This window comes from Pseudophryne corroboree, chromosome 3, assembly GCF_028390025.1.
Source record: "Pseudophryne corroboree isolate aPseCor3 chromosome 3, aPseCor3.hap2, whole genome shotgun sequence".
Lineage (NCBI taxonomy): Eukaryota > Metazoa > Chordata > Amphibia > Anura > Myobatrachidae > Pseudophryne > Pseudophryne corroboree.
In genome coordinates, this window is record NC_086446.1 from 576,914,011 (window position 1) to 576,939,359 (window position 25,349).

The following is a 25,349-nucleotide window of genomic DNA, read 5'->3' on the forward strand; positions in this document are numbered from 1 at the left end:
TTGGGTGGGTTATTTTGTTTCTGTGCAGGGTAAATACTGGCTGCTTTATTTTTACACTGCAATTTAGATTGCAGATTGAACACACCCCACCCAAATCTAACTCTCTCTGCACATGTTAAATCTGCCTCCCCTGCAGTGCACATGGTTTTGCCCAACTGCTAACAAAATTCCTGCTGCGATCAACTTGGAATTACCCCCTTAAAGTGATATCAGTTTTAAAGAGTGTGCAATATGTATGTGCAATAAAATAGTATTGCCAGAACAGAAATAACTGATATAAGAAGTACACCCATCAGCCATTACATAAAATCTCCTTAAAACCTGTAGTCATATTCAATTAGCCACGGGCTAAATGCCAGCCAATAAGCCCAAGGCACGGGGAAAAGCTATTCAATTAAATAGACTTTTCCGGTGCCTAAAATACTGTGTTAACGCATGAGAAAACCCATTGATTCCCCAGTTTATGCGGAATCAGTCAGCATCGCGTGGTGGTGCCATTTGTGTGTGGAAATTTTCCTTGCAGCTTCAAGTCCCCCATCAGGAATTCATGCGTGGGTAATCTCTGCTAACTGAACTGTTCCAGCGCCGACAATTAGCCGCTGGGTTTATGACTATGCCTTCAGAACTGTAATGGCAGAGTTTGGGAAAATCTGGTGGCTGATGGGTGTATGTTACAGTACATGGGGGTAATTCAGAGTTGATCGCAGCAGCAAATTTGTTAGCAGTTAGGCAAAACCATGTGCACAGCAGGTGTGGCAGACATAACATGTTCAGAGAGAGTTAGATTTGGATGGGTTATATTGTTTCTGTACAGGGTAAATACTGGCTGCCTTATTTTTACACTGCTATTTAGATTTCAGTTTGAACACACCCCACCCAAATCTAACTCTCTCTGCACGTTATATCTGCCCCCCCCCCCCCCCCTGCAGTGCACATGGTTTTGCCCAACTGATAACAAATTTCTGTTGCGATCAACTCTGAATTAGGCCCGTGGTGCAAATAAAGAGACCAATATACTTGTCGAAAGTAAAGTACTGCATTTCATTTTTCAAAATAAATCATGTAATGCTTTTTAAATAAGGGTTACACTTTGTCTACTTCTGTTTCCACTTGGCAAAATAAATCCATAAAACAGAGTTTCCTAAACTTTTTTGAATCACGGCACCCTTGAGTATCAGACGTTTTTTTTCACGGCACCCCTAGGCCAAACGTTTCTTATTGAGAAATTTTAGAAATAAATATCAAAATCACGTAAATTGTGTTTATATATCATCCTTAGGGTCAATTATGTGGTGAGGGACAAGATTTGCTTCTGTTTGTCCACGTGTGTCATGACTGGCAGCCACCAGCACTGGTTTTTGCCAATTACATTGGCCATAAATAATTAGAATTGGTCCTGAACCACCAACCCAGGGCACCCCTGCAAGTGTCCAGAGGCACACCAGGGTGCCACGGCACACAGTTTGAGAACCACTGCTATAAAACAAACATGGCTTCATGAATATAAATGGAATAACTTCATAATATATAAAGGGTAGATAAACGTATGATATATCCATGAATGGGGGCTATGATCGGGCCTTCACGCAATACAGAACGTAATGCTTTATACACTTATCAAAATATGGCTACCTCAATTATTTTGTCACTTCCACAAGAAAGCAATTTTCATTTGCTCGCTATGCTTACTATTTGTTTTTAGAACTAGATCCTAGCTATACTCGGAGCTGGAGTGGGAAGAAGACTTCTCCATGAGTAAGGAACGTCACGTTACAGGCAATTACAAGAATGTCCTTTCACATTCACATATTTTATGGGCTACAAAACGTTGTTGAACGCCAGTTATTGTCTTCAATTAACACATTTCTACAGCAATATAAAGTACATAAATCATGGCTTTTTTGTAGATTGTGGTTTGGTGCTGCATGGGTATGGGATGAAATTCCAATTTCCTTGTTACTAAAGCATAGATTACATCTCAAAGCATATTAAGTACACCAGCTGGGTTACTCAGGCAACAATAAAAACCAAAATGCATATTCTTACAGGGAAAGTAAATTATTGTACTTTTACAAGTTTACAAATATATGGGGGGGGGGGGGGGGGGAAGACTCCAATATTTATATTTTTTATATAGTAATAGCAACAAAATTGGAGACAGGAAACAGGTGGTTGGAAAACTGGGAAGGGGGGAATAATGATGGTCCCAACCATTTTAAACTCTGTAAAGTAAATGAGAATAAAGCTGGGTACACACTAGACAATTGTGTTCCACAATGGATCGCAAATTCATTGGGGTCAATTAAATTCAACGCAAATTGAATAGTGCCGGCAGGGAGCTCCCAGAGCTTATCAATTCAGTACAATGTTAAGTCGGAAAATGCCGGTTCTCGTGCCTTAAACATGGTGTTTAGTCATGAGAAACGGTATTCTCCGACTTAACTGCCAGGCGGGATGGTGCGCCAAGTGCAGAAAACAGCATTGCGCCATGAGTTTTGTTGTATTTCTGCTCACACCCCAGGAGGGGTACGAAAATCACTATGAACCTTTCGCAGGAACCTAGATAAGCCCTTGAACCTCCTTCCCCTGAACACCCCTAATCTCCACCCGGTGACCTCCGCTGTAATGCCTCTGCCGTTAGATAAAAAATGATCACGGATGCGCTAACTATGAATAACAGCCTATGAGAAAAAATGGTGCCTCACAAATTCACCACAATAATCACAACAAATAAAAATATTTTTTCTCACACTGGCGCATATCACTTAAATGTTTGAAGAAAAGTCCTTACTCCAATTGACTGTAAGAATGGGAAAAAAGTCCAAAATCCCTTTTGTCATGAAGTGGAATAATTCTTATCCATATGTAGTATAGTTTCACAGCAGGTTCTCAATCTCAAAGAGAAGAACAAAAGGATCTAGTGCAATATTGTCTGAACAAATGAGCAGAATTAATTTTATTACATTAGACTCACAATAAAAACCATGAAAAACAAGCATATCACCACAAATTTTGGGTGGGGATCATCACAGCTGACAAATTCCACTCTATTACCCGTCCCAGATCGAATAGGGTTTAGAGGCCGAAAGCCCGGGATTCTTTCACCTCATATGGTAAATCGTGGATCCAGTGATGTTGTCCCTCAGATTGATCTCACCAGCAACCTAAAGGCCCAGACACACTTGACGATGCACACATCGTTAACGACCGTCGTTAACAACTTCCCTTGAACTTCCCTTGAACAGCTGAGCAAACTACATGAGCATACACACTACCAACGACCAAAGACCAAAGACCATTCATCGTTGAAGCATCCAAGCTGAACAGTTTATTAAAATAATGAGCTGGGAACAGGGCTGGTGAACAGTGGCTTGGTCGTTGGTCGTTGGTCGTTCACACCATACACATTCAACGACGTCTCTGGTCGGTAACGACCATAGTGGAAATTGAGCATACATGCTCCACAGATAAGCGAGGGCCGTTAACGTCCCGCGGGGCCGCGCATCGGTGGTCGTCGGATGCATACACACTTGACGATATAATGAGCGACGTCGTTGATGAGGGCTGAAATGAACGACGTCGCTCATTTTATCGTCAAGTGTGTATGGGCCTTAAAGCTTTTCGGACAACACGTCCTCTGATCCTTTTGTTCTTCTCTTTGAGATTGAGAACCTGCTGTGAAACTATACTACATATGGATAAGAATTATTCCACTTCATGACAAAAGAGATTTTGGACTTTTTTCCCATTCTTACAGTCAATTGGAGTAAGGACTTTTCTTCAAACATTTAAGGGATATGCGCCAGTGTGAGAAAAAATATTTTTATCTGCCGTTAGATACCTGTCTCCATGTATGATACATTTGATGTTTTGGCTGCACCCATTCTATGCTGCACATTTCTGGTCCTGTATCGACTATTGACCACTTATAATACTTTTTATGATTGTTCCTGTCCAGTATTTATTCTAATCCCTAAAAGTATGTTTTATTTTTTGGTATTGTGTCTTACGCTACAAATTTTATCATATTGTGCTTGTGCTTTCTGTTTGCAGTATTCCATAGCTTTTATCATGTTCATTGATCTGTTTTTGATCTTTTATTTTGTAATGCAAAACATTTTTAATCAAAATACTTGATTTAAATAAAAAAACTAAATGAAGAAAAGTGGACTTCCAAGTGTGTAAATGGCAGTTTATACAAACATCACATCCCTTACAGGGCCTATCAACATGAAAAAGAGCTACACTGCTGACATAAAGAAGTATAAAACTAGGAATCTCTCTCCTTTAAACTCTTCCAACATTACTAACCAAAGCACAAAAGGCTTTGTCTCCCTTTATCTGTCTGGAACCCTAAACAAGATTGTCTTAAATCATATTTACAAAACACCTGTAACCAAAGGGGAAAGAGACCCCAATAGATGACTGGTCATATTACATCGGCAAGTGCATGCACACTTGCAGATGCAGGGGCGACCAAGCGATGCGGGATGCCATGCGCATTGCTAGCAGGGTCTTCTGTCAGCACTTCAGCAGGGCCAACCAGAAGACATCGTAAACGACGGCGGAGGCACGCATGAGACATACATACTGGCCAATATGTGCCAATGTGAACAATATGTTTGTCTGATCCGCAAGATCAGACAACATATCGCCTAGAGTAGCCAACTTAAGTTCTTATTTGTTTCCATCATGTATAATAATGGTTTCTGTAGACAATTTACAGTAAACAAAAACACACACACACATATATACATTATATATATACATATATATATATATATATACACACACACACACTCAAGCTATTGTTATCTACTGCCAGCCTTTTTCTGAAACGTACCACTACCTTCGGTGTACTGCACCTTTAGGAAGTCGTCTGTGCATGTGAAAACATCTTACCCCACGATCACAACTTCCTCTCAAACATTGTACGTTCTCATAAGTGACTGAAACTCGCAGTTACATTTCCCAGGGTTGTTACAAGCTCTTTCGAGTGAAAGGACCTGTGTTTTAGACTCAGTTTACCTTTAAGCTGCTGCAGTGTGCAACGCTAAAATTACAAAATAACGTAAATCCTTTTGCAGTTGATGTGTCCTTGGTAAGTCTTTATTAAAGATCTAACACACTCAATATAATGAGCTGAACACCAGACACGAGATCTTCTCTTAAAATGCCACCTATTACCTCTTCTTGATGCCAAATAGCGTACAAAATGTACATTTCTAAGGAACTAAGGCCCAAACTGAGCTTCTCCTCTAAACTGAAAAAACATAAAAAAAAACTTACCAGTACACATGGAACAAGGGCGATGCTACGGACATATAGCATCACTAGATATTGCTGTGAATATTACAGGCTGTGTGACCAAAATGTACTCTCTTACCTCTAGCAGACAATTTCTTGGTGTTGATAATCTTTGCAGCATATTCTTGGTTGGATGATTTCTTCACACACCTTCGTACCACAGAAAAGGCGCCCCTTGAAAATAATTTAAAAACAATGATGCAGGTTAACCCAACCATTAGACATACTGTATACAATGAAAAATATGTTGTTTGATAAATTCACAAGTTTGTAACTATACTTAAAAATAAATTTCCATTACAGTTGTTTGATTCACTCTATCACTTCAGGTTTATTTGTGATACAACATTTGATGCAGGCCTTACGCCATTGTTGAGCGATAGAACCCTGCACTTTTACAACATCTTGAGACCAGAAGTAGCCACTTGCTATCGCTGAACTGCATCTCTCCTGTTGTACGAGTTCCAGCTTGACAACATTTCAGCCACACCATGCCCTCTATTGATATACAGAAGAGTAAAGATGTGTTTCACAAAAAAGAAGTTGATAAATAGGGCAGTATCCGTAATAAATAAGGTATCATCTATCTTAGACAATGATTAAAGTTTAATACAAAAACACTTCAAAAGATACATTTTTAAAGTTTTGCAAACTGGAAGAATTTTTGCAGCTACAGTATTTTGCTAGATAGAATTTCATTGTATATATACTGCTCCTATAAATGTAATTTAGCTGTTTAGTAAATTAAGGGATTCCTGTATCTATGAAAGTTAGGTTGGGTCTTAAAGCTCTCCTGACAGCAACTCTCTATTCCTAAGTACACACCATACAATCATACCAATTTCGCAATAATTGGGGCATCGACCAGATGCACTAAAGCTGTTTTCAGAGGTTTGGCCACTTACCGCATATGCACCAGGCCCCAGAATGAGATAGATTCCAGAGCTTGGATGCAGTGGACAATGCACCCAATAGAAGCCTATGGGCTTCTTTCGCATAATCCCCCTAAGAGGGATCCGATTTCTGCACCCCCCAACCCCCCGCTGCACGTTCATCAGCTCCCGCATGAGCAAATAGGACGGGTATGGGTCGTTGGATAGACACAACTTAGGTCGACAGTCATTAGGTCGACCATGGAAGGTCGACATGCATTAGGTCAACAGGGACAATAGGTCGACATAGTCATTAGGTCAACATGAGGTTTTTGACTGTTTTTGGTGTCGTTTTCTCTGTAAAGTGACAGGGAACCCAAATTAGTGCACAGTGTCCGCTCGCCTCGCTTCGCTCGGCACAGATAACGATCCACGTGAACTACAATTGGAACGGTAAAGTATGAAAAATACAAAAAATTAAGAAAAAAAATGTGAAAAACTCATGTCGACCTTTTGGTTTGTCGACCTAGTACACGTTGACCTAACGGCCAAGTCGACCAAATGCATGTCGACCTTCAGTGGTCGACGTAATGAGTTTCGATCTAAGTTGTGTCGACCTAATGACCGTAACCCAATAGGACTATCACCGCAAAGAACAACTCTTAACGTAAGAGCTGTCTTTTGTGATTTTATTCAAGCATATGGCGTTGATGCATCCCGCCCATGGTGTGTACGAACGATCACTTCACCGATAAATTGGGAAAACCTGTCCTACAACCATTGGATAATCAGCTTGATCGGTCAGGAGCAACAATCTTGACCACAAACTCCCGATAACACGGGTGTTCAAGTCAGGTGGCCAACACATCAAAAAAAAAAAACGTATCAGATCATCTTAAACAACAAAACTCTCAAAAAAACTGTAAGTAAATGGACACATACAAATTGTGTATGTAAAACTTTATTTCTGCAAATAGTTTTGACATTCCAGCCACATTCAAGCTAATTAATGTTTGGTAAAATATAATATAGATATATGACAATGCCTGTCCAAGTTGTAAAGGATTATTCTGCAACACAGATCTGGGTCACAGTAAAAGACACAATGCAAAGATTTTCTGAAAAGTGGTCAAATTCTTAACAACATTTTACCTAAAGTAGCTCTTCAGCACACTTGTATGAGCCCTTAAGCTTTGACATACCCCAAATGTTAAGCTACACAATGGGGTCGATTCTATTCGGCAACTAATGAATAGCGTCGGGAATTAGCTCCCGACGCTATTCAATTCAGCAACTAATTACCTGCAATTGTCGGGAATTCTTCTCTCATCCCCGGGGGATGAGAAGAGAAACCCGACAAAAGTGCTGCCTCGCGGCCGGCGCGAGGCTGATTCTGTCGGGAATCAGCCTCGCGCCGGGGAGTTAAGTCGGAGAATGCCCGTTCTCCCGACAATTCAACCTGTTTTGTCGGCGAGAACGGGCCATCGCCGACGTAACTATTTGCTGAATTGAATAGCGTCGGGAGCTAATTCCCGGCGCGATTCATTAGTTGCCGAATAGAATCGACCCCAATGTGTGGCTCCAAAAACTAGTGTGACACCCTATAATAATACATTTGGAAAAAACCCAATAAATACATTTATAAAAAAAAAAAAAAAAACCATTTGGTTAGATCCTTATCAGGCATACCCAAAAAATAGGTATAGACCTACATATGGTCATTTTCCAAATACACTAAAAGACCCCAGTAAGTTCCAGCAGCATGACAGCAGCTGGAGAATGGATGTTAGATAGATGGCGAGTGTGCATGTGGTCACTGGTGGTCAATCTAGAAAGCAATAATCAGAGTTTGGGATGAGAAACCGAATTGGTTCGTTCACACCAGAATGAGGAGACACTAGTGTTAATGCACCCAGATTATAATCATGCAACTGCATGGCATGTTTGCAGTGACCTGTCATCACTCTTTCTGTGAATTAAAGCCTTCACTACCGGTCCATCTATGCTGTCAAAAACACAACGCAACACCTAGAAATAAGTGTTGCTGGTCCCATCATTGCTAAAGCATTAACCAATGAACAGACTATTGGGAATAATGCCATGCAGTCACATACAACTAACTGCAGAGCTCTATTGAGAGTGTGGCCCCAAACTGTAGAGGGAATGCAGAAATAAATCATAATTCAATATTTTGCTGTGCGTGCAATTCTCTACTGCACAAGTCACAAATCAGGACAGAATACATATGTATTCCTGGCGGACAGGATACCGGCTGTCAATACCTCGACAGTGGCACCCCGGCCACCAGAATGCCGCCAGCGAGGCAAGCGCAATGAGTACCCTTGCGGGCTCAATGGCTTGCCACAGTTTTTATTCCGACTCTGTGTGTGTCGTGGACACCTATGAGTGGGAATAGCCCCTGTGCGCCGGGATTCCAGCTGACGGCATTGCTGGCTGCCGGGATTTCGGCATTGGTATCCTGACCGCCAGGAACCCAACAGCCAGCAAATTAACTGCATCTCCTTCAGGACACCACGGAGAATCCCAGAATCTGTTGTTCGGATACACAGCTGGTAACAATTAAATAATTCTATTAGGAACTGCTTATTCTGGTGTCCAAGACCAAAGGTATACCCAGGTCCCAGAACAATGGTAAACTGATATTCTGGGTCCAACTTTAAAAAAATGGGATCTCAACTTTAAAAAAAACAAAACCATTTTAGTACCACTGCTGTACTGGATTGCTGAGACTGTGACACTTCCTGATGCTCACCCAGTGCCTTGGACATGTACAATAGGTCTATTGTTGCACCATTATGTGACTGGAGTTAATATTGAGGCTGACAACACAATTAAAAAAAGATTCCAGAGTTATAGTGTAAATAAGTCAATACCAATAGATATGTGTAATACCCCTTTGAATCTCTAAAACTATTTTATTATAGTTATCATGTCTATCCTAATACTGCTAGATGTGAATTTTCCTAGAGAAGCTTCGCAGTCAATTTACTTTCAATAACATACATTTTTAATTACAATTACAGATTAAGAACCCCTGTATGAATAGTACCAATAGTCAATGCTAATACGGTTATGTAATTAGGTGATGTGTTAGACTAAAAATTCAGATACAAATTCATACCCAATTGCCATTGTAAAAAATACATAACTGCAAGACTTATGGTTGCTGGAACTATCATTAAAAGATAATATTATAACACTATGAACTACGGAAATGATGCAGGATATAATTACCGTACCTGATTTATGTAGAAATGATTAAGGAAGCAATTTTCACACATTTGTATTACACATGTTCATTAACCTCTTAAGCAACAAGGCTGGCTGCGACATGTCTGCCAGCATGGATGAGGTTAATTACAATACTACGATGACAATGCATAAAATCTAGTCTACGCTCCGTTCTGACAACTACATCAAAAATCATGCAAAAAAAAAGAAAATACCTATCCCTAGCAGGAAAGCAGGTCTTCCAGGGTACATGAATTTTCTACTTTAACATTCAATCGCAGAGGAAAGAGCAAAAAGGAAAACAGACAATGGGAGCCAAACAAAGAAAATGGATGGGAGAGTGGGATCTTGGTTAAAACTTCTGCAATGCAGTGGACATAAGAACCATATTAATGTAAAGGAACAGAACCCAGCAGTATTTTTACAAAGAAATTCAAACACTAGCATCCTCCTTACCAGAGGACCTGCAACCACTGATAACAAAGGGATTAAGGTCTCCTGTCAAAGGCTCAATGCTGGATGTTCCTTACAACTAATCAGCCTCAGTTCTATAAGTGAAACCGCAGTTCTCAGTCCTGCGCCGACGACAAAGGATTTAGCAAAGAGACTAGAGAAAAACAATACAAAATACACGGCTGAATAGGCCATTTCACCGAGGTACGAGATTCCAGAGATGGACATCCCACCATACACTGGACACCAATAATCAAAAGTGGAACGGTATACTCCTTCTTTGTTACTGCACTATACAATACCACATGAACCATGAATCTTTTAAAGATGGTTTCTTAACCTGTGGCCAAACCCTCAGGATCTAAATTTTAATGGGTATTTTGTCTCCAACCATATAATAAATGTTTAACAATTGTATTATTATTTATACAAGTGGCTAAGCTGCAAACTTTTCTATTTCAATAAAAATAATAATGGGGGGAAAAAAACAGAAGCGCTCCCTTAAGTAGATAACAGTCTGGAAGCATTGTAATAACATTTCTGATCTCCACCTCCTGGAACTTATGGCCATAATGATGAGCAGACCATATGACGACTACCCATGACTTCTTGTTAAATACAGATTATACCCTTAAGTTCAACAACCAAACATACATTACTACATCACTGCAAGGTCTGGCATAGGCGCATGTATATCGGTTAACCCACACATGTAAATATGAGTAGGTCATTTAAATTTCACGGTCAATCAATCTTAACATATATTTGTAATATATGTTGTACAAAATACATTCTAGGGAAATAACCACTTAAAAGTTATACACCCCCATTAGTTTAATTTGCATATAATACGTAAAAATTATATTTATGCATTAATTCTACAGAATACATGTAATTTCTAGTGTACTACAACTGCCTAATATGTCTTTGAATAGAGTCGGGTCTTATAGCAGAGAAACAGCCTTTAAAATAAATGTCTTTGTCCTATTGTCTAGGTGCTAAACTGCTATTGGAGCTCTTTAAATTTCAATAACACCCTCTCTTCTTCAAAAAACAGGACCTGCTGTTCTGTGTATAGGGATGTGACGCTGTCACTTGCTCGCCTGTCAGGTCACTAATCAATGTCACTATGCAGAAACAGTCCTGTTTGTCTGGCCTTGGTCTAACTGCTTGCATGTGTATACAGTATTTCATTCATATCTTTGTCTCGCTCTATATACCAGATATGGATCCTCTTTTTGCAGTTAATTTAGTTGCTGTCTAAATCATGGGTGTATCACTCCCAGGTCTCCAACCCTGTGTTTCAGGTCTGTGTCTTCTAACGGCTGTTTACAATCCTGCCCCCTCTTCCTAGATCTCCCTGTGTGACATGCTAATTCCTTTTCCCTCAGGCGCCCTTCATGTGTTTGATTCTCCATAAGCCTTGTCTGTGTGGCTCCAGTGCACACAGGTAATTTCCAAACCCAATCTGTTGCCCCTTGTTATCTCAAAGAACCTTGCTTAGGTAATAAAACAACTCTACCAGTGCACTGATAATTTAGTCCTCTCAGATCTCCATATGACCAGACAGAGATGGCCTTGATACCCTGGCTGTGATCTATTATCTGTACTAGTTATGCGTGCTGGACATATCCACACTGTGCGGTCACATTTCCTTCAAACATTTGGAGTATGCATTAACTTGCCAATTCTGAGGAACCCCCTTCCCCACTGCCAAGCCTGTCAGTGCCCCTTCCTCTCTGCCCAGCCTGCCAGTGCCCCTTCCTCGCTGCCCAGCCTGCCAGTGCCCCTTCCTCGCTGCCCAACCTGTCAGTGCCCCTTCCTCTCTACCCAGCCTGCCAGTGCCCCTTCCTCTCTGCCCAGCCTGCCAGTGCCCCTTCCTCTCTCCCCAGCCTGCCAGTGACCCTTCCTCGCTGCCCAACCTGTCAGTGCTCCTTCCTCGCAGCCCATCATGTCATGTCCCCCTTCCCCGCCTGTCAGTGCCCTTTCCCCGCTGCCCAGCCTGTCAATGCCCCCTTCCTTGCTGCCCAGCATGTCATATCACCCTTCCCCGCTGCCCAGTCTGTCAGTGCCCCTTGCTCTCTGCTCAGCCTGTCAGTGCCCCCTTCCTTGCTGCCCAGACTGTCATGTCCCCCTTCCCAGCCTGCCATGTCCCCCTTCCCCACTGCCCAGCAGTCTCTGCTACGTCCTCTGGCTGCTCACCCTAACCGGTCCCTTCTTGTGTCCAGTATGCCGTGCTCCTGTCACCGTACACACCAGTCTGCCGTCTCCTGTATGTCAGGTGAGTGCTATCCCCCTCTCAGCTATGACAGGAGTCTGCCCTGTCCCCTGCCTCCCCGTCCCCGCCAGTGTCCCCCACTGGCTGCCCTCTGCTCCCCGGGTCTCCTTACTTGCCGAGCTCCTCGTACAGCTGGTACTCGTCCGTGAAGCGGGTGCAGGTGGCGGTGGTGGCCATACTAGTGCCAGGGGAAACACTCTCGCATCGGGCGGGTTGCGGGCTGTCAGCGAGAAGGCAGCAGCCGGGGCGAGATCTCCTCTCCTTCTTCCTCTGCGTCTCACCCTCCTCCTCCTCCGGGGCGGCTCCTGCTCCCCCTCCCTCCCGCCTTCTCCTCCCCCGCTGCCGACCGCTGCTGCTGCTGCTACTCTCCGTCTGCCTGATACCCGCTGCGCCGCTCCGTCACCTGCCTGCTTGGAGCACCCGTGTCACTCCTCCACTCTGCCCGTGCTCTGTCACTGCTGCTGCTGCCTCGGGGGGGGAGGAGGAGGAGGGGGGCCGGCAGCACCGCGAGACTTCCCAGGGACACTCCCCCCTTCCTGCGGACGCCCAGCCTAGGGGGGAAGGGGGAGGACACAGAACACAGCGGGGAGAGAGGGGGGGGGGGATAGATACAGAGCCGAGGGGAGGGAGAGTGCACCGAGGCAGACCTTGGGCGATGCTGCCAGCTGTGAGGGAGACGGGGGTACAGGCAGCACCCTGCACTGGGGTGGAGATGGGGGCAGTGCTGCAGGGGAGGGGTGACTGATGCATGGAGGATAGAATGTAACGGGCTGTTAATAACAACAGAATATATACATGCATTATCATTCTGCTTATTATTGTATCAGGCGGCACGCAGCTAATGCAGCGCTGCGATCAGTGCTCGCAATACATGACCTGGGGCTCAGTCATCCAGGAGTGACATGTTCCACAGCATATGCCGGGCTGTGTCCTAGGGTGGAGAGAATAATCATACTATAGTGCACATCTCTAGAAAGGTGAGGCAGAGACTGCAGGATGGGAATAAAGTAAATGAGAAGCTCTACAACAATAAAAATAGCTGTGATGTGTGTAGAGTGGACATGTTTAGTTCCTGCACAGGTTGCAGCAGTGGTTGTTATAAGGAACTGGAGACATTTATGTAAATCGCAGTATTGCTACAATTACATGTAAAGATAAAAAAAGGGGACATGTGGGAAACTGTTTTATACGTGTTAGCTAAGGAGTATACAGTAGAATTCTAAAAATAAATTGCATGTCAAATTCTGTACCATATCTTTAATCATGATGTTTAAAATTTTGAAGAACATATTTATTTATTTTACATTATGTGTTTCTACGTTGATATTTATTTTGTTATCAGTGTAGTTGCTAACTTGTACTGCAGGGAAAATAAATGTAGATTGAAGGTTTTTTGTAGCATACTACTTGTGCGCAGGAGATTTCACACAAATTCAAGAGTTTGAAAAGGCAGAAGTCTAATCTCTTACATTGACAATCTTTCTCTATGCACTATAGAACAGTAGGGCAGCAACAAGCACCGTTCTTTACAATGATAAAGACTACTGTTTATGCACTCTGCGGGAAATAGCAACCCTGCTACATACTCATGAGGTACCTGGAAAATAATTAACAATTGGGCCCAATTTAGAGGTGGACGCAACGAGTGTAGTATGGCTGACCGGCGGTCTCCTGACCGCCGGTCAGCTTACCGACGCCGGGATCCCGGCAGCATACCGACGCCGGGATCCCTGCGGAGAGGGGCGAGTGCAGCAAGCCCCTTGCGGGCCCGCTGCGCTCGCCACGCTGCGGGCTCGGTTGCGACCTGCGGTTGCTACGGGTTCTATTCCCACTCTATGGGTGTCGTGGACACCCACATGAATACCACCCGACGCAACGGGCACAGCAGCTACATCTTTCAACGAAAATATGCTAATGCCTCAGGAGGCATCTTGTGGTGAAAGATGCCCACTGTCAGCATCTGAAGATGAAGCAGTGAATCATCACTGCGACCATCAGTCGCAGCATCAGCCATCTGAGTGACCCTAATTCTGTATCTGAAGATGCCATCACTGGCCTTGGCACTCCAACAAAACAGAGGTGGTACAACTTGGTTTTGTGCAACGTTCTCCATATCCTCCCTCAAACGGCCCCAGCCTGTCCGGCAGGCTGCAGTATCCATGGCTGACATCGCAGCACATGCATGCTGCAGCTCCGAAAACATTGGTAAACTGCGACCAATTGGGGACTGCATGCGGGGCTGAATTAACCCCAATGTAAATTAGTATTGTAAGGTATGTGATTTAAAAAAAATGAGTCCCATACCTACATAGTCACAGTTCAGTAAATAGTCAGTGCTCTAGTGGCTAGATGTACAAAACAGTATATGGTGACTATTATTACTATTATCGTTTATATGATGCCACAAGGCTTACGCAGCACCTAACAAAGTACATAAACAAATGAGCAAAACAAGAAAACAGTATAAGACAATGTAGGACAAATACATGGTATAGTAGCATTGTTCCATGAGGGGACAGAGCACTGAAATAATCATCAGGGTGGGGAAAAACGAGGGTTAGGTGCCGTTGTAGGGAGTATGTAGTAGAAAATAGTCTAAGAGAGAACGTGAGGGGAGAGGGGCCTACTTGTGAGAGCTTACATTCTGAAGGGATAGGGGTGACACAGGTGGGGTAGAAGTGAGCCATGTAGCACAAGGTTAGGATGAGAGATGGGGTAGAAGTGAGTATGTAACAGAGGGTTAGGATGAGAGATGGGTTTGATGAAGAAGTGGGTCTTGAGAGCCTGTTAAACATTTGTAGAGATGTGGAGAGTCTGATAGGGAGAGGTCCAGAATTCCAGAGGTAGGGAGCGCTACAGAAAAAATCTTGGGAGGCAGAAGTGGAAGGAAGTAGTCAGTTGTCAGGAGAGGCGGCATGAATTTGTGTAGCGAAGAGGGTGGGTGTGTAAGGGGAGATAAGGTCAGATACGTAAATGTGAAAGGAACGGGCGATGGCTTTGTAAGTAAGTGTGAGAAGGTAAGTGGATATACCACAATAGAACTGCGCTCAACCCCTAAGGTGTGTGTGTTTAGCTAACGAATGCACATCAGAAGTAATAAAGGTGTGAGAAGCTTAAATTGGATTTAGAAGTGGAGCAAGAGTACGGCTTATAAGAGAGGGGAAGTAGATGTAATACGCTTGGAGAGGAAGATGAGCTGGGCAGCATAATTGAGGATAGACGAGTGGAGAGAGGGAAGGGTCAGGGAGGCCAGATAGGAGGTGGTTACAGTAGTCCAATCTGGAGATGACCAGTGAGTGGATAAGGGTCTAAGTAGCATCCAGGGTGGGAAAGGGTCTGATCCTGGAAATATTTTTGAGATGGAAACGTCAGGTCTGCGAGAGGTACTAAATGTGTGGTTTGAAGGAGAAGGAGGAATGAAGGACATCTCCAAGAAAGCATACTTGAGGGCTAGAGGAGGTAGTTGTGCCATCAATAGAGAATTAAATTGTGGGAGATGCGGTTATGCGTAAGGGTAGGAAGATGATCAGCACAGTCTTAGACAAGTTAAGTTTAAGAAAGCGCTGGGTCATTCAAGAAGAGATGGCAGAGAGGCAGATGGAGATACAAGTGAGGAGACAATGGTAGAGGTCAGGTGAGGAAAGGCAGATTTGAGTGTCATCAGCATGGAAATAATATTGGCAGTAAAAAGAGCGAATGAGCTCACCTAAAGAGGATGTACAGTATAGAGAGCTGAAAGGAGTGGTCCAAGAACAGAACCTTGGGGGACACCTACAATTAGATGAAGTGCGGGAGAGGTGGAGTCATGAGAGAAGACTGAGAAGGAGCGGTTAGAGAGGTAGGAGAGGGCAGTATCACACAGACCCATGAAGTGAAAGATTTGAAAGAGGAGAGGGTGGTCTGCAGTGTCAAAAGCAGCAGAGAGGTCAAGAAGAATAAGCCAAGAGTAGTGGCCTTCTAACATACAATTCCGGAATGGCACGTTGTACACACAAACCCCGATTTCTCTTACGTCCTAGAGGATGCTGGGGACTCCGTTAGGACCATGGGGATAGACGGGCTCCGCAGGAGACATGGGCACTAAGAAAGAACTTTAGGTATGGGTGTGCACTGGCTCCTCCCTCTATGCCCCTCCTCCAGACTTCAGTTTATTACTATGCCCAGAGGAGACTGGGTGCATTCCACGGAGCTCTCCTGAGTTTTCCTGAAAAAGAAAGTATTTGTTAGGTTTTTTATTTTCAGGGAGCCTGCTGACAACAGACTCCCTGCAGCAGGGACTGAGGGGAGAGAAACAGACCTACTTTAATGTTAGGCTCTGTTTCTTAGGCTACTGGACACCATTAGCTCCAGAGGGAACTGAACGCAGGTCTCACCCCGCAGTTCGTCCCAGAGCCGCACCGCCGTCCTCCTTGCAGAGCCGGAAGATAGAAGCCGGGTGAGTATGTGAAGAAAGAAGACTTCAAAGGCGGCAGAAGACTTCAGATCTTCACTGAGGTAGCGCACAGCGGTAGCGCTGTGCGCCATTGCTCCCACACAGCACACACAAACGGCAGTCACTGTAAGGGTGCAGGGCGCAGGGGGGGCGCCCTGGGCAGCAATATGGACCTCCAAAGGTGGCAATAACCTTATATACAGGCTGGGCACTGTATATAAGAGAGATCCCCCGCCATGTTTTGAATTTTTAAGCGGGACCGAAGCCTGCCGCTGATGGGGCGGAGCTTGTTCCTCAGCACTTATCAGCGCCATTTTCTCCACAGCACACCTCTGAGAGGAAGCTCCCCGGACTCTCCCCTGCTTAACCACGGTGAAAGAGGGTTTTAAAGAAGGGGGGGGGGGGCACATAATTTGGCGCAAAATAGATATTACAGCACTATCTGGGTAAACATATAGTGTGTTTTTTCCTGGGTCATTAGCGCTGGGTGTGTGCTGGCATACTCTCTCTCTGTCTCTCCAAAGGGCCTTTGTGGGGGAACTGTCTTCAGATAAGAGGTTTCCATGAGTGTGTGGTGTGTCGGTACGCGTGTGTCGGCATGTCTGAGGTAGAAGGCTTTCCTAGTGAGGAGGTGGAGCAAATGAATGTGGTGTCTCCGTCGGTAACGCCGACACCTGACTGGGTGGATATGTGGAATGTTTTAAGTGCTAATGTAAATTTATTGCACAAAAGGTTGGACAAAGCTGAGTCCAGGAATTATGCAGAGAGTCAGACCCTGCCTGCCCCTATGTCGCAGGGACCCTCGGGGTCTCAAAAGCGCCCACTATCCCAAATAGTAGACACTAATACCGACACGGATTCTGACTCCAGTGTCGACTACGATGATGCAAAGTTACAGCCAAAATTGGCTAAAAGTATTCAATATATGATTATTGCAATAAAGGATGTTTTGCATATTACAGAGGAACCCCCTGTCCCTGACACGAGGGTACACATGTATAGGGAAAAGAAACCGGAGGTAACCTTTACCCCTTCTCATGAGCTGAACGAGTTATTTGAAAAGGCTTGGGAATCTCCGGACAAGAAACTGCAGATTCCCAAAAGGATTCTTATGGCGTATCCTATCCCAACTAAGGACAGGATACGGTGGGAATCCTCCCCGAGGGTAGACAAAGCGTTGACACGCTTATCCGAAAAGGTAGCACTGCCATCCCAAGATACGGTTACCCTCAGGGATCCTGCTGATTGCAAGCAGGAGGCTACATTAAAGTCCATTTACACACACTCTGGTACCTTACTCAGACCGGCGATAGCGTCGGCTTGGGTTTGTAGCGCTGTAGCAGCGTGGACAGATACCTTATCTGCGGAATTGGATACCCTGGATAAGTATACCATTTTATTAACCCTGGGTCATATTAAAGATGCTGCCTTATATATGAGGGATGATCAAAGAGACATTGGCCTACTGGGTTCTAGAGTCAACGCTATGTCGATTTCTGCTAGACGAGTCCTATGGACCCGGCAATGGACAGGTAATGCCGACTCATAGAGGCATATGGAGGTTTTACCTTACAGGGGTGAGGAATTGTTTGAGGAAGGTCTCTCGGACCTGGTCACCACTGCTACGGCAGGTAAATCAAATTTTTTGCCTTATATTCCCTCACAGCTTAAGAAAGCGCCACATTATCAAATGCAGTCCTTTCGGTCACATAAAAACAAGAGAGCACGAGGATGGTCCTTTCTTGCCAGAGGTAAGGGCAGAGGGAAAAAGCTGCCATCCACAGCTAGTTCCCAGGAGCAGAAGTCCTCCCCGACCTCTACAAAATCCACCACATGACGCTGGGGCTCCGCTGAGGGAGTCCGCCCCAGTGGGGGCACGTCTTCGACTTTTCAGCCACATCTGGGTTCACTCACAGGTGGATCCCTGGGCAATAGAGATTGTTTCCCAGGGTTACAAGCTGGAATTCGAAGAGATGCCTAATTGCCGGTTTTTCAAATCGGCCTTACCAGCTTCTCCCCCAGAAAGGGAGATAGTCTTAAATGCAATTCAAAACTTGTGTCTTCGACAGGTGGTGATCAAAGTTCCCCTGCTTCAACAAGGGAGGGGGTATTACTCAACCCTATTTGTAGTCCCGAAACCGGACGGTTCGGTCAGACCCATTTTAAATTTAAAATCCTTGAACCTATACTTGAAAAGGTTCAAGTTCAAGATGGAGTCACTCAGAGCGGTCATCGCCAGCCTAGAAGGGGGCGATTTTATGGTGTCTCTGGACATAAAGGATGCATACCTTCATGTACCCATATATCAACCTCATCAGGCGTACCTGAGATTTGCGGTACAGGATTATCATTACCAATTTCAGACGTTGCCGTTTGGGCTTTCCATGGCCCCGAGGATTTTCACCAAGGTAATGGCGGAAATGATGGTGCTCCTGCGCAAGCAGGGGGTCACAGTTATCCCATACTTGGACGATCTAATAAAAGCGAGATCACGAGAGCAGTTGTTGAACAGCGTGTCACTTTCACTGGAGGTGTTACAGCAACACGGCTGGATTCTCAATATCCCGAAGTCACAATTAGTTCCTACGACCCGTTTGACCTTCTTAGGCATGATTCTGGATACGGACCAGAAAGGGGTTTATCTTCTGATAGAAAAGGCCCAGGAACTCATGGTCAGGGACCTATTGAAGCCAAAACAGGTGTCGGTGCATCACTGCACTCGAGTCCTGGGAAAGATGGTGGCATCTTACGAGGCCATTCCTTTCGGCAGGTTCCATGCGAGGACCTTCCAATGGGACCTACTGGACAAGTGGTCCAGGTCTCATCTACAGATTCATCAGTTAATCACCCTGTCCCCCAGGGCCAGGCTATCTCTCCTGTGGTGGCTACAGAGTGCTCACCTTCTGGAGGGTCGCAGATTCGGCATTCAGGACTGGGTTCTGGTGACCACGGACGCGAGCCTCTGAGGTTGGGGAGCAGTCACACAGGGAAGACACTTCCAAGGTCTTTGGTCAAGTCAAGAGACTTGTCTCCACATCAACGTCCTGGAACTAAGGTCCATATACAACGCCCTTCGTCAAGCGGAGACTTTGCTTTGCGACCTACCGGTTCTGATCCAGTCAGACAACATCACCACAGTAGCTCATGTAAACCGCCAAGGCGGCACAAGGAGCAGAGTGGCTATGGCGGAAGCCACCAGGATTCTTCGCTGGGCGGAAAATCATGTAGGCACACTGTCAGCAGTGTTCATTCCGGGAGTGGACAACTGGGAAGCAGACTTCCTCAGCAGACACGATCTACATCCAGGAGAGTGGGGACTTCATCAGGAAGTCTTCGCACAGATTGCAAGTCAGTGGGGCCTGCCCCAGATAGACATGATGGCGTCCCGCTTAAACAAAAAACTACAGAAGTATTGCGCCAGGTCAAGAGACCCTCAGGCGGTGGCAGTGGACGCCCTAGTGACACCTTGGGTGTTCCAGTCGGTCTATGTGTTTCCTCCTCTTCCTCTCATCCCCAAGGTGTTGAGAATAATAAGAAAAAGAGGAGTACAGACAATTCTCATTGTTCCAGATTGGCCACGAAGGGCCTGATATCCGGATCTGCAGGAAATGCTCACGGAAGATCCGTGGCCTCTTCCTCTAAGACAGGACCTGCTACAACAGGGGCCCTGTCTGTTCCAAGACTTACCGCGGCTGCGTTTAACGGCATGACAGTTGAACGCCGGATCCTAGCGGAAAACGGCATTCCGGATGAGGTCATTCCTACTCTGATAAAGGCTAGGAAGGACGTGACAGCTTAACATTATCACCGTATATGGCGAAAGTATGTTTCTTGGTGTGAGGCCAGGAATGCTTCTACGGAGGAATTCCATCTGGGCCGTTTCTTCACTTCCTACAAACTGGAGTGAATTTGGGCCTAAAATTAGGCTCCATTAAGGTTCAGATTTCGGCCCTATCCATTTTCTTTCAGAAAGAATTAGCTTCTCTCCCAGAAGTACAGACTTTTGTAAAGGGAGTGCTGCATATTCAGCCTCCTTTTGTACCTCCGGTGGCGCCTTGGGACCTTAACGTGGTGTTAAGTTTCCTTGAGTCGCACTGGTTGGAACCACTTCAAACAGTGGAATTGAAATACCTCACTTGGAAAGTGGTCATGTTGTTAGCCTTGACTTCGGCTAGGTGAGTGTCGGAATAAGCGGCTTTGTCTCATAAAAGCCCCTATCTGGTTTACCATATGGATAGAGCGGAATTGCGGACCCGTCCTCAATTCTTGCCTAAGGTGGTTTCCTCTTTTCATATGAACCAACCTATTGTGGTGCCTGTGGCTACGCGAGACTTGGAGGATTCAGAGTCCCTTGATGTGGTCAGGGCTTTTAAAATTTACGTAGCCAGAACGGCTAGGGTCAGGAAAACAGAGGCGCTGTTTGTCCTGTATGCGGCCAACAAGGTTGGCGCTCCTGCTTCAAAGCAGACTATTGCTCGCTGGATCTGTAACACGATTCAGCAGGCTCATTCAACGGCTGGATTGCCGTTACCAAGATCGGTTAAGGCCCATTCCACTAGGAAGGTGGGCTCTTTTTGGGCGGCTGCCCGAGGGGTCTCGGCGTTGCAGTTGTGCCGAGCTGCTACTTGGTCGGGTTCAAACACCTTTGCAAAGGATCTCCTGTTTGCTCAGTCGGTCCTGCAGAGTCATCCGCACCCTCCCGCCCGTTTGGGAGCTTTGGTGTAATCCCCATGGTCCTTACGGAGTCCCCAGCATCCTCTAGGACGTAAGAGAAAATAAGATTGTAAACCCACTGGTAAATCTTTTTCTCCTAGTCCGTAGACGATGCTGGGCGCCCGTCCCAAGTGCGGACTACATCTGCAAGACTTGTATATAGTTTTTGCTTACATAAGGGTTATGTTACAGTTTTCATCAGTCTCGGTCTGATGCTGTGTTGTTTCATACTGTTAACTGGTTCGTATATACCCTAGTTATACGGTGTGAATGGTGTGGGCTGGTATGAATCTTGCCCTTGGATTAACAAATCCTTTCCTCGTACTGTCCGTCTCCTCTGGGCACAGTTTCTCTAACTGAGGTCTGGAGGAGGGGCATAGAAGGAGGAGCCAGTGCACACCCATACCTAAAGTTCTTTCTTAGTGCCCATGTCTCTTGCGGAGCCCGTCTATCCCCATGGTCCTTACCGAGTCCCCAGCATCCTCTACGGACTAGGAGAAAAAGATTTACCGGTAGGTTTAAAATCTTATTATTGTATGTTTTCTCTTGTACACCATAGATATCTGAGGGAAAATTTGCAAGGTTGGCATTACTGTAACTGGCTGATATGTGCGTAGCCAATCACCACATCACGTGGCACATCACGTGGATTTGAATTATCCCCATGGTATCCTCAATGTGGGTTATTCGTTATGTAGATTTAGAGGACCGCAGTATTCCACCTTAAACAGAAATTTTCAGTTCTAATGAAATTATATGTACATATAATGCTTATTGTAGCAGAATCCAAAATCCTGATGCCACTGATTTAAGTAAAATTATTTTTTCTTATTTATTATTTTGGCATAAAACATGAAATCTATATATATATAAAAGGCAAAAAAGGAGGTTGACTCACTGATTGACTCATCACGAAATCTCTTAAACCACAAGACCTGCAATCTTGAAACTTGGCAGGTAGCTTCTTTTTAGGTCTAAGGTGCTTACTAAGAACCGATTTTACAAATGTCACTGTCCATCCACGGAAATCGCCAAAAATGGATGTGTGTTTGTATTTATGTATGTATGTATGTATGATGTATGCATGTATGTGTATATGTATGTTACAGCATAACTCTGGAATGCCTGCAACAATTTACACCAAACTTGGTACACATATGACTTACCCCCACAGTGTTTGTTCCCAAATTGTAACACACCACTAGCACCCCTTGGGGGAACAGCAGCACAGAGTATATCTGGAGACAGCATAACTTCGAATTCCTGGACCAATTTCCACCACACTTGTTACACATATGACTTACAATCTGGGAACAAACACTGTGTGGGTAAGACACCCCTAGGGGTGAGACAGCAGAATAAAGTATTTCCGTAGACAGCATAACTCTGGAATGCCTGGAGCAATTTACACCAAACGTGGTACACATATGACTTACAATCTGGGAACAAACACTGTGGGAGTAACACACCCCTAGGGGTGGGCCAGCAGCACAGACTATATCAGGACATGTAGAAAGAAATGGGAGCGCTGAATGAGTGTATATCAGGACATGCATGTGTCGAAGTCAAAAATATTACATACACACCACATACAAACTCCAAACAGATGGGTCTTTGTGCGTGCGCATACACACAGCGTGCACAGCGATATATGGTAGCATACACATTCACACAGACAAGCCACAAAGATATATTTAACACATATTTCATACAACACATAAATTAAACATGTCAAGCACCAGACATTATAATGTATTTATATAAGAAAGTTATAACATATATATATATGTAAAAAATAGGAGTAAAGCGCCACATGTGAGGGAAAACAACACCTGAAATTGAATATATTTATATGTAAAAAACACTCCCTTGTAGGTAATAGGGTGTCAGCCGTCCTCTAAGCAGTTTTACAGCATTGGTGAGATGCTGTATGGAGTTAAATGAATACAGGTAGATAGGGGTACTGGCGACCAGCTGGTGTTTTAATTTACCAAAAATATTTAGCGGACTCGAGTATCATATATAAAGGACTGGATTAAGAAAAAACTCCTTTTTATGTAAAAGCGAAATAACAATTTATTTTATCAATAAAAAAATATATCTTTAACACTTGCTTTCTAAAAAATACATATAAAACCGATTCCTCTACAAATATAAAAAATGTATTAAAACGGATTATATAGTAAAAAGCAGTTGTATAAAATATTTTAAGACATAGAATGGAAAGGAATAAAAATATTTTTTAAAAAGTTAGTAGTTAGTAAAAAGCAGCTTAACTTAGGGTGGAGGGTCATACAGGAGATCCCAACGCGTTTCGTCTGTCTGGGTACCCCTTGATGAAGTCAGACAGACGAAACGCGTTGGGATCTCCTGTATGACCCTCCACCCTAAGTTAAGCTGCTTTTTACTAACTACTAACTTTTTAAAAAATATTTTTATTCCTTTCCATTCTATGTCTTAAAATATTTTATACAACTGCTTTTTACTATATAATCCGTTTTAATACATTTTTTATATTTGTAGAGGAATCGGTTTTATATGTATTTTTTAGAAAGCAAGTGTTAAAGATATATTTTTTTATTGATAAAATAAATTGTTATTTCGCTTTTACATAAAAAGGAGTTTTTTCTTAATCCAGTCCTTTATATATGATACTCGAGTCCGCTAAATATTTTTGGTAAATTAAAACACCAGCTGGTCGCCAGTACCCCTATCTACCTGTATTCACATATATATATATATATATTATTGGAATGGAACAAGTTAAACATATCATGCTTAGTGTCAAAATGATCAGGAGAATGAGTGTGTTAATTTGATAGCTATGAGTAGATTGTAGCACATGGCAACGATTAGTTATGATCAAATGTATGAATATAAAGGATTTCCTGAAGACACATGTGCCAGCAACCTGAGACAAAAGCCCTCAAACTGACCAATAACACATCATGAATGAGAGATCTCCTTCCCCTGGACCAATAACAGAAGACTCAGTCCCAGACATGAACTTCCCCTAATACACAGTATATAGGTATTTCCCCTCACCCAAGAAGTGCTGTTTTTCGTTGCTGTTGGTGCAGATTCTAAAATGGAGATGACTGTACATTGAGCAAATAGGGTGAAGTATGCTGGCTGTAACTGATTCTTTTGTAACTACAACTGCTTCTTGTGTAATTGTAACTCTGTAACCATATTTATATATATTATAGCTGAATGATATACTGTACATGTGTTATATTGTATGCATACCCTTTTAATATCAAATATATATTTCTGAGCATTGGACCTCAACCTACAATGTGTGCCAGTACTTGTTTTCTCTTAAGGGATGTAGTGTTTGTGACGTACAGTGCACTTTTATCGTATTTGGTAATAAGATGCGCCATGCGTCCGCAGCATATATTAACGCTGGCATTTGAAATGTTTATTTAGAAATAATCAGAAATTTACAGTTGGGGGCTCGCAGCCAGGATATCACGTACTTAATGATGCGCAGTACAGATGCTGCTGTGGTCTACCAGCTAAGGATGGACGCATCTAGATGCTGCTGAACCACATGCCATTTTTTTGTGTTATCAATAAGGCGCTGATATGAATCAAGGGACAATATATTTCTTTGTTGTGTGAGTGCGACAAAAATGCACAATATTTGAAATGCTACAGCATATTTTTATTGTTGCTAAACAAAGTTCAATAAGTCATATTGTGTTTGATTCAGATTGGATTGTTTATCTGTTAAGTAAATTTAAAGAGCATTTAAAAGTTGGTGCATAGGTATGATATAGCTGTGTTAGCATGCTGTGGCCTATTCACATACTGCTAACGTAGGCCTGAAGTAGCAAAGCTTTGTTCGCGCTGAAATTGTCTATTAGGGCAACTTCCGGTGCTTGTATAAATTGGGATTTATTTGTGACAAAAGAGCTAGCCGCATGGTATTCTGACCACCATTTTGTCCATGCACATGGCTTGGGAAGGGGGAGGAGCAGTGGCCATTTTAGGTACACAAGCAGACAAACAATGGTAGTTGCTCGGTTATTCCTGG

The 25,349-nt window shown here is 43.8% G+C and overlaps 1 protein-coding gene across 29 annotated transcripts in view; it reads right to left on the reverse strand.

Annotated features, from left to right (window-relative positions):
* Positions 1-25,349, reverse strand: part of CAMK2G (calcium/calmodulin dependent protein kinase II gamma) — a 711,799-nt gene that overhangs the window by 491,636 nt on the left and 194,814 nt on the right. For 10 of the 29 annotated variants that reach the window (XM_063961369.1, XM_063961362.1, XM_063961367.1 and 7 more), the window contains exons 1-2: positions 12,275-12,645; positions 5,387-5,481 (exon numbers count right to left, since the gene is read on the reverse strand). In XM_063961369.1, the coding sequence (XP_063817439.1) occupies positions 5,387-5,481; positions 12,275-12,339 (160 nt within the window). In that variant the 5' untranslated portion in view covers positions 12,340-12,645. Of the gene's footprint in view, positions 1-5,386; positions 5,482-11,406; positions 11,426-12,274; positions 12,648-25,349 lie in introns of those variants that run through there. The other 19 variants (XM_063961376.1, XM_063961371.1, XM_063961375.1 and 16 more) reach the window with 7 other exon arrangements.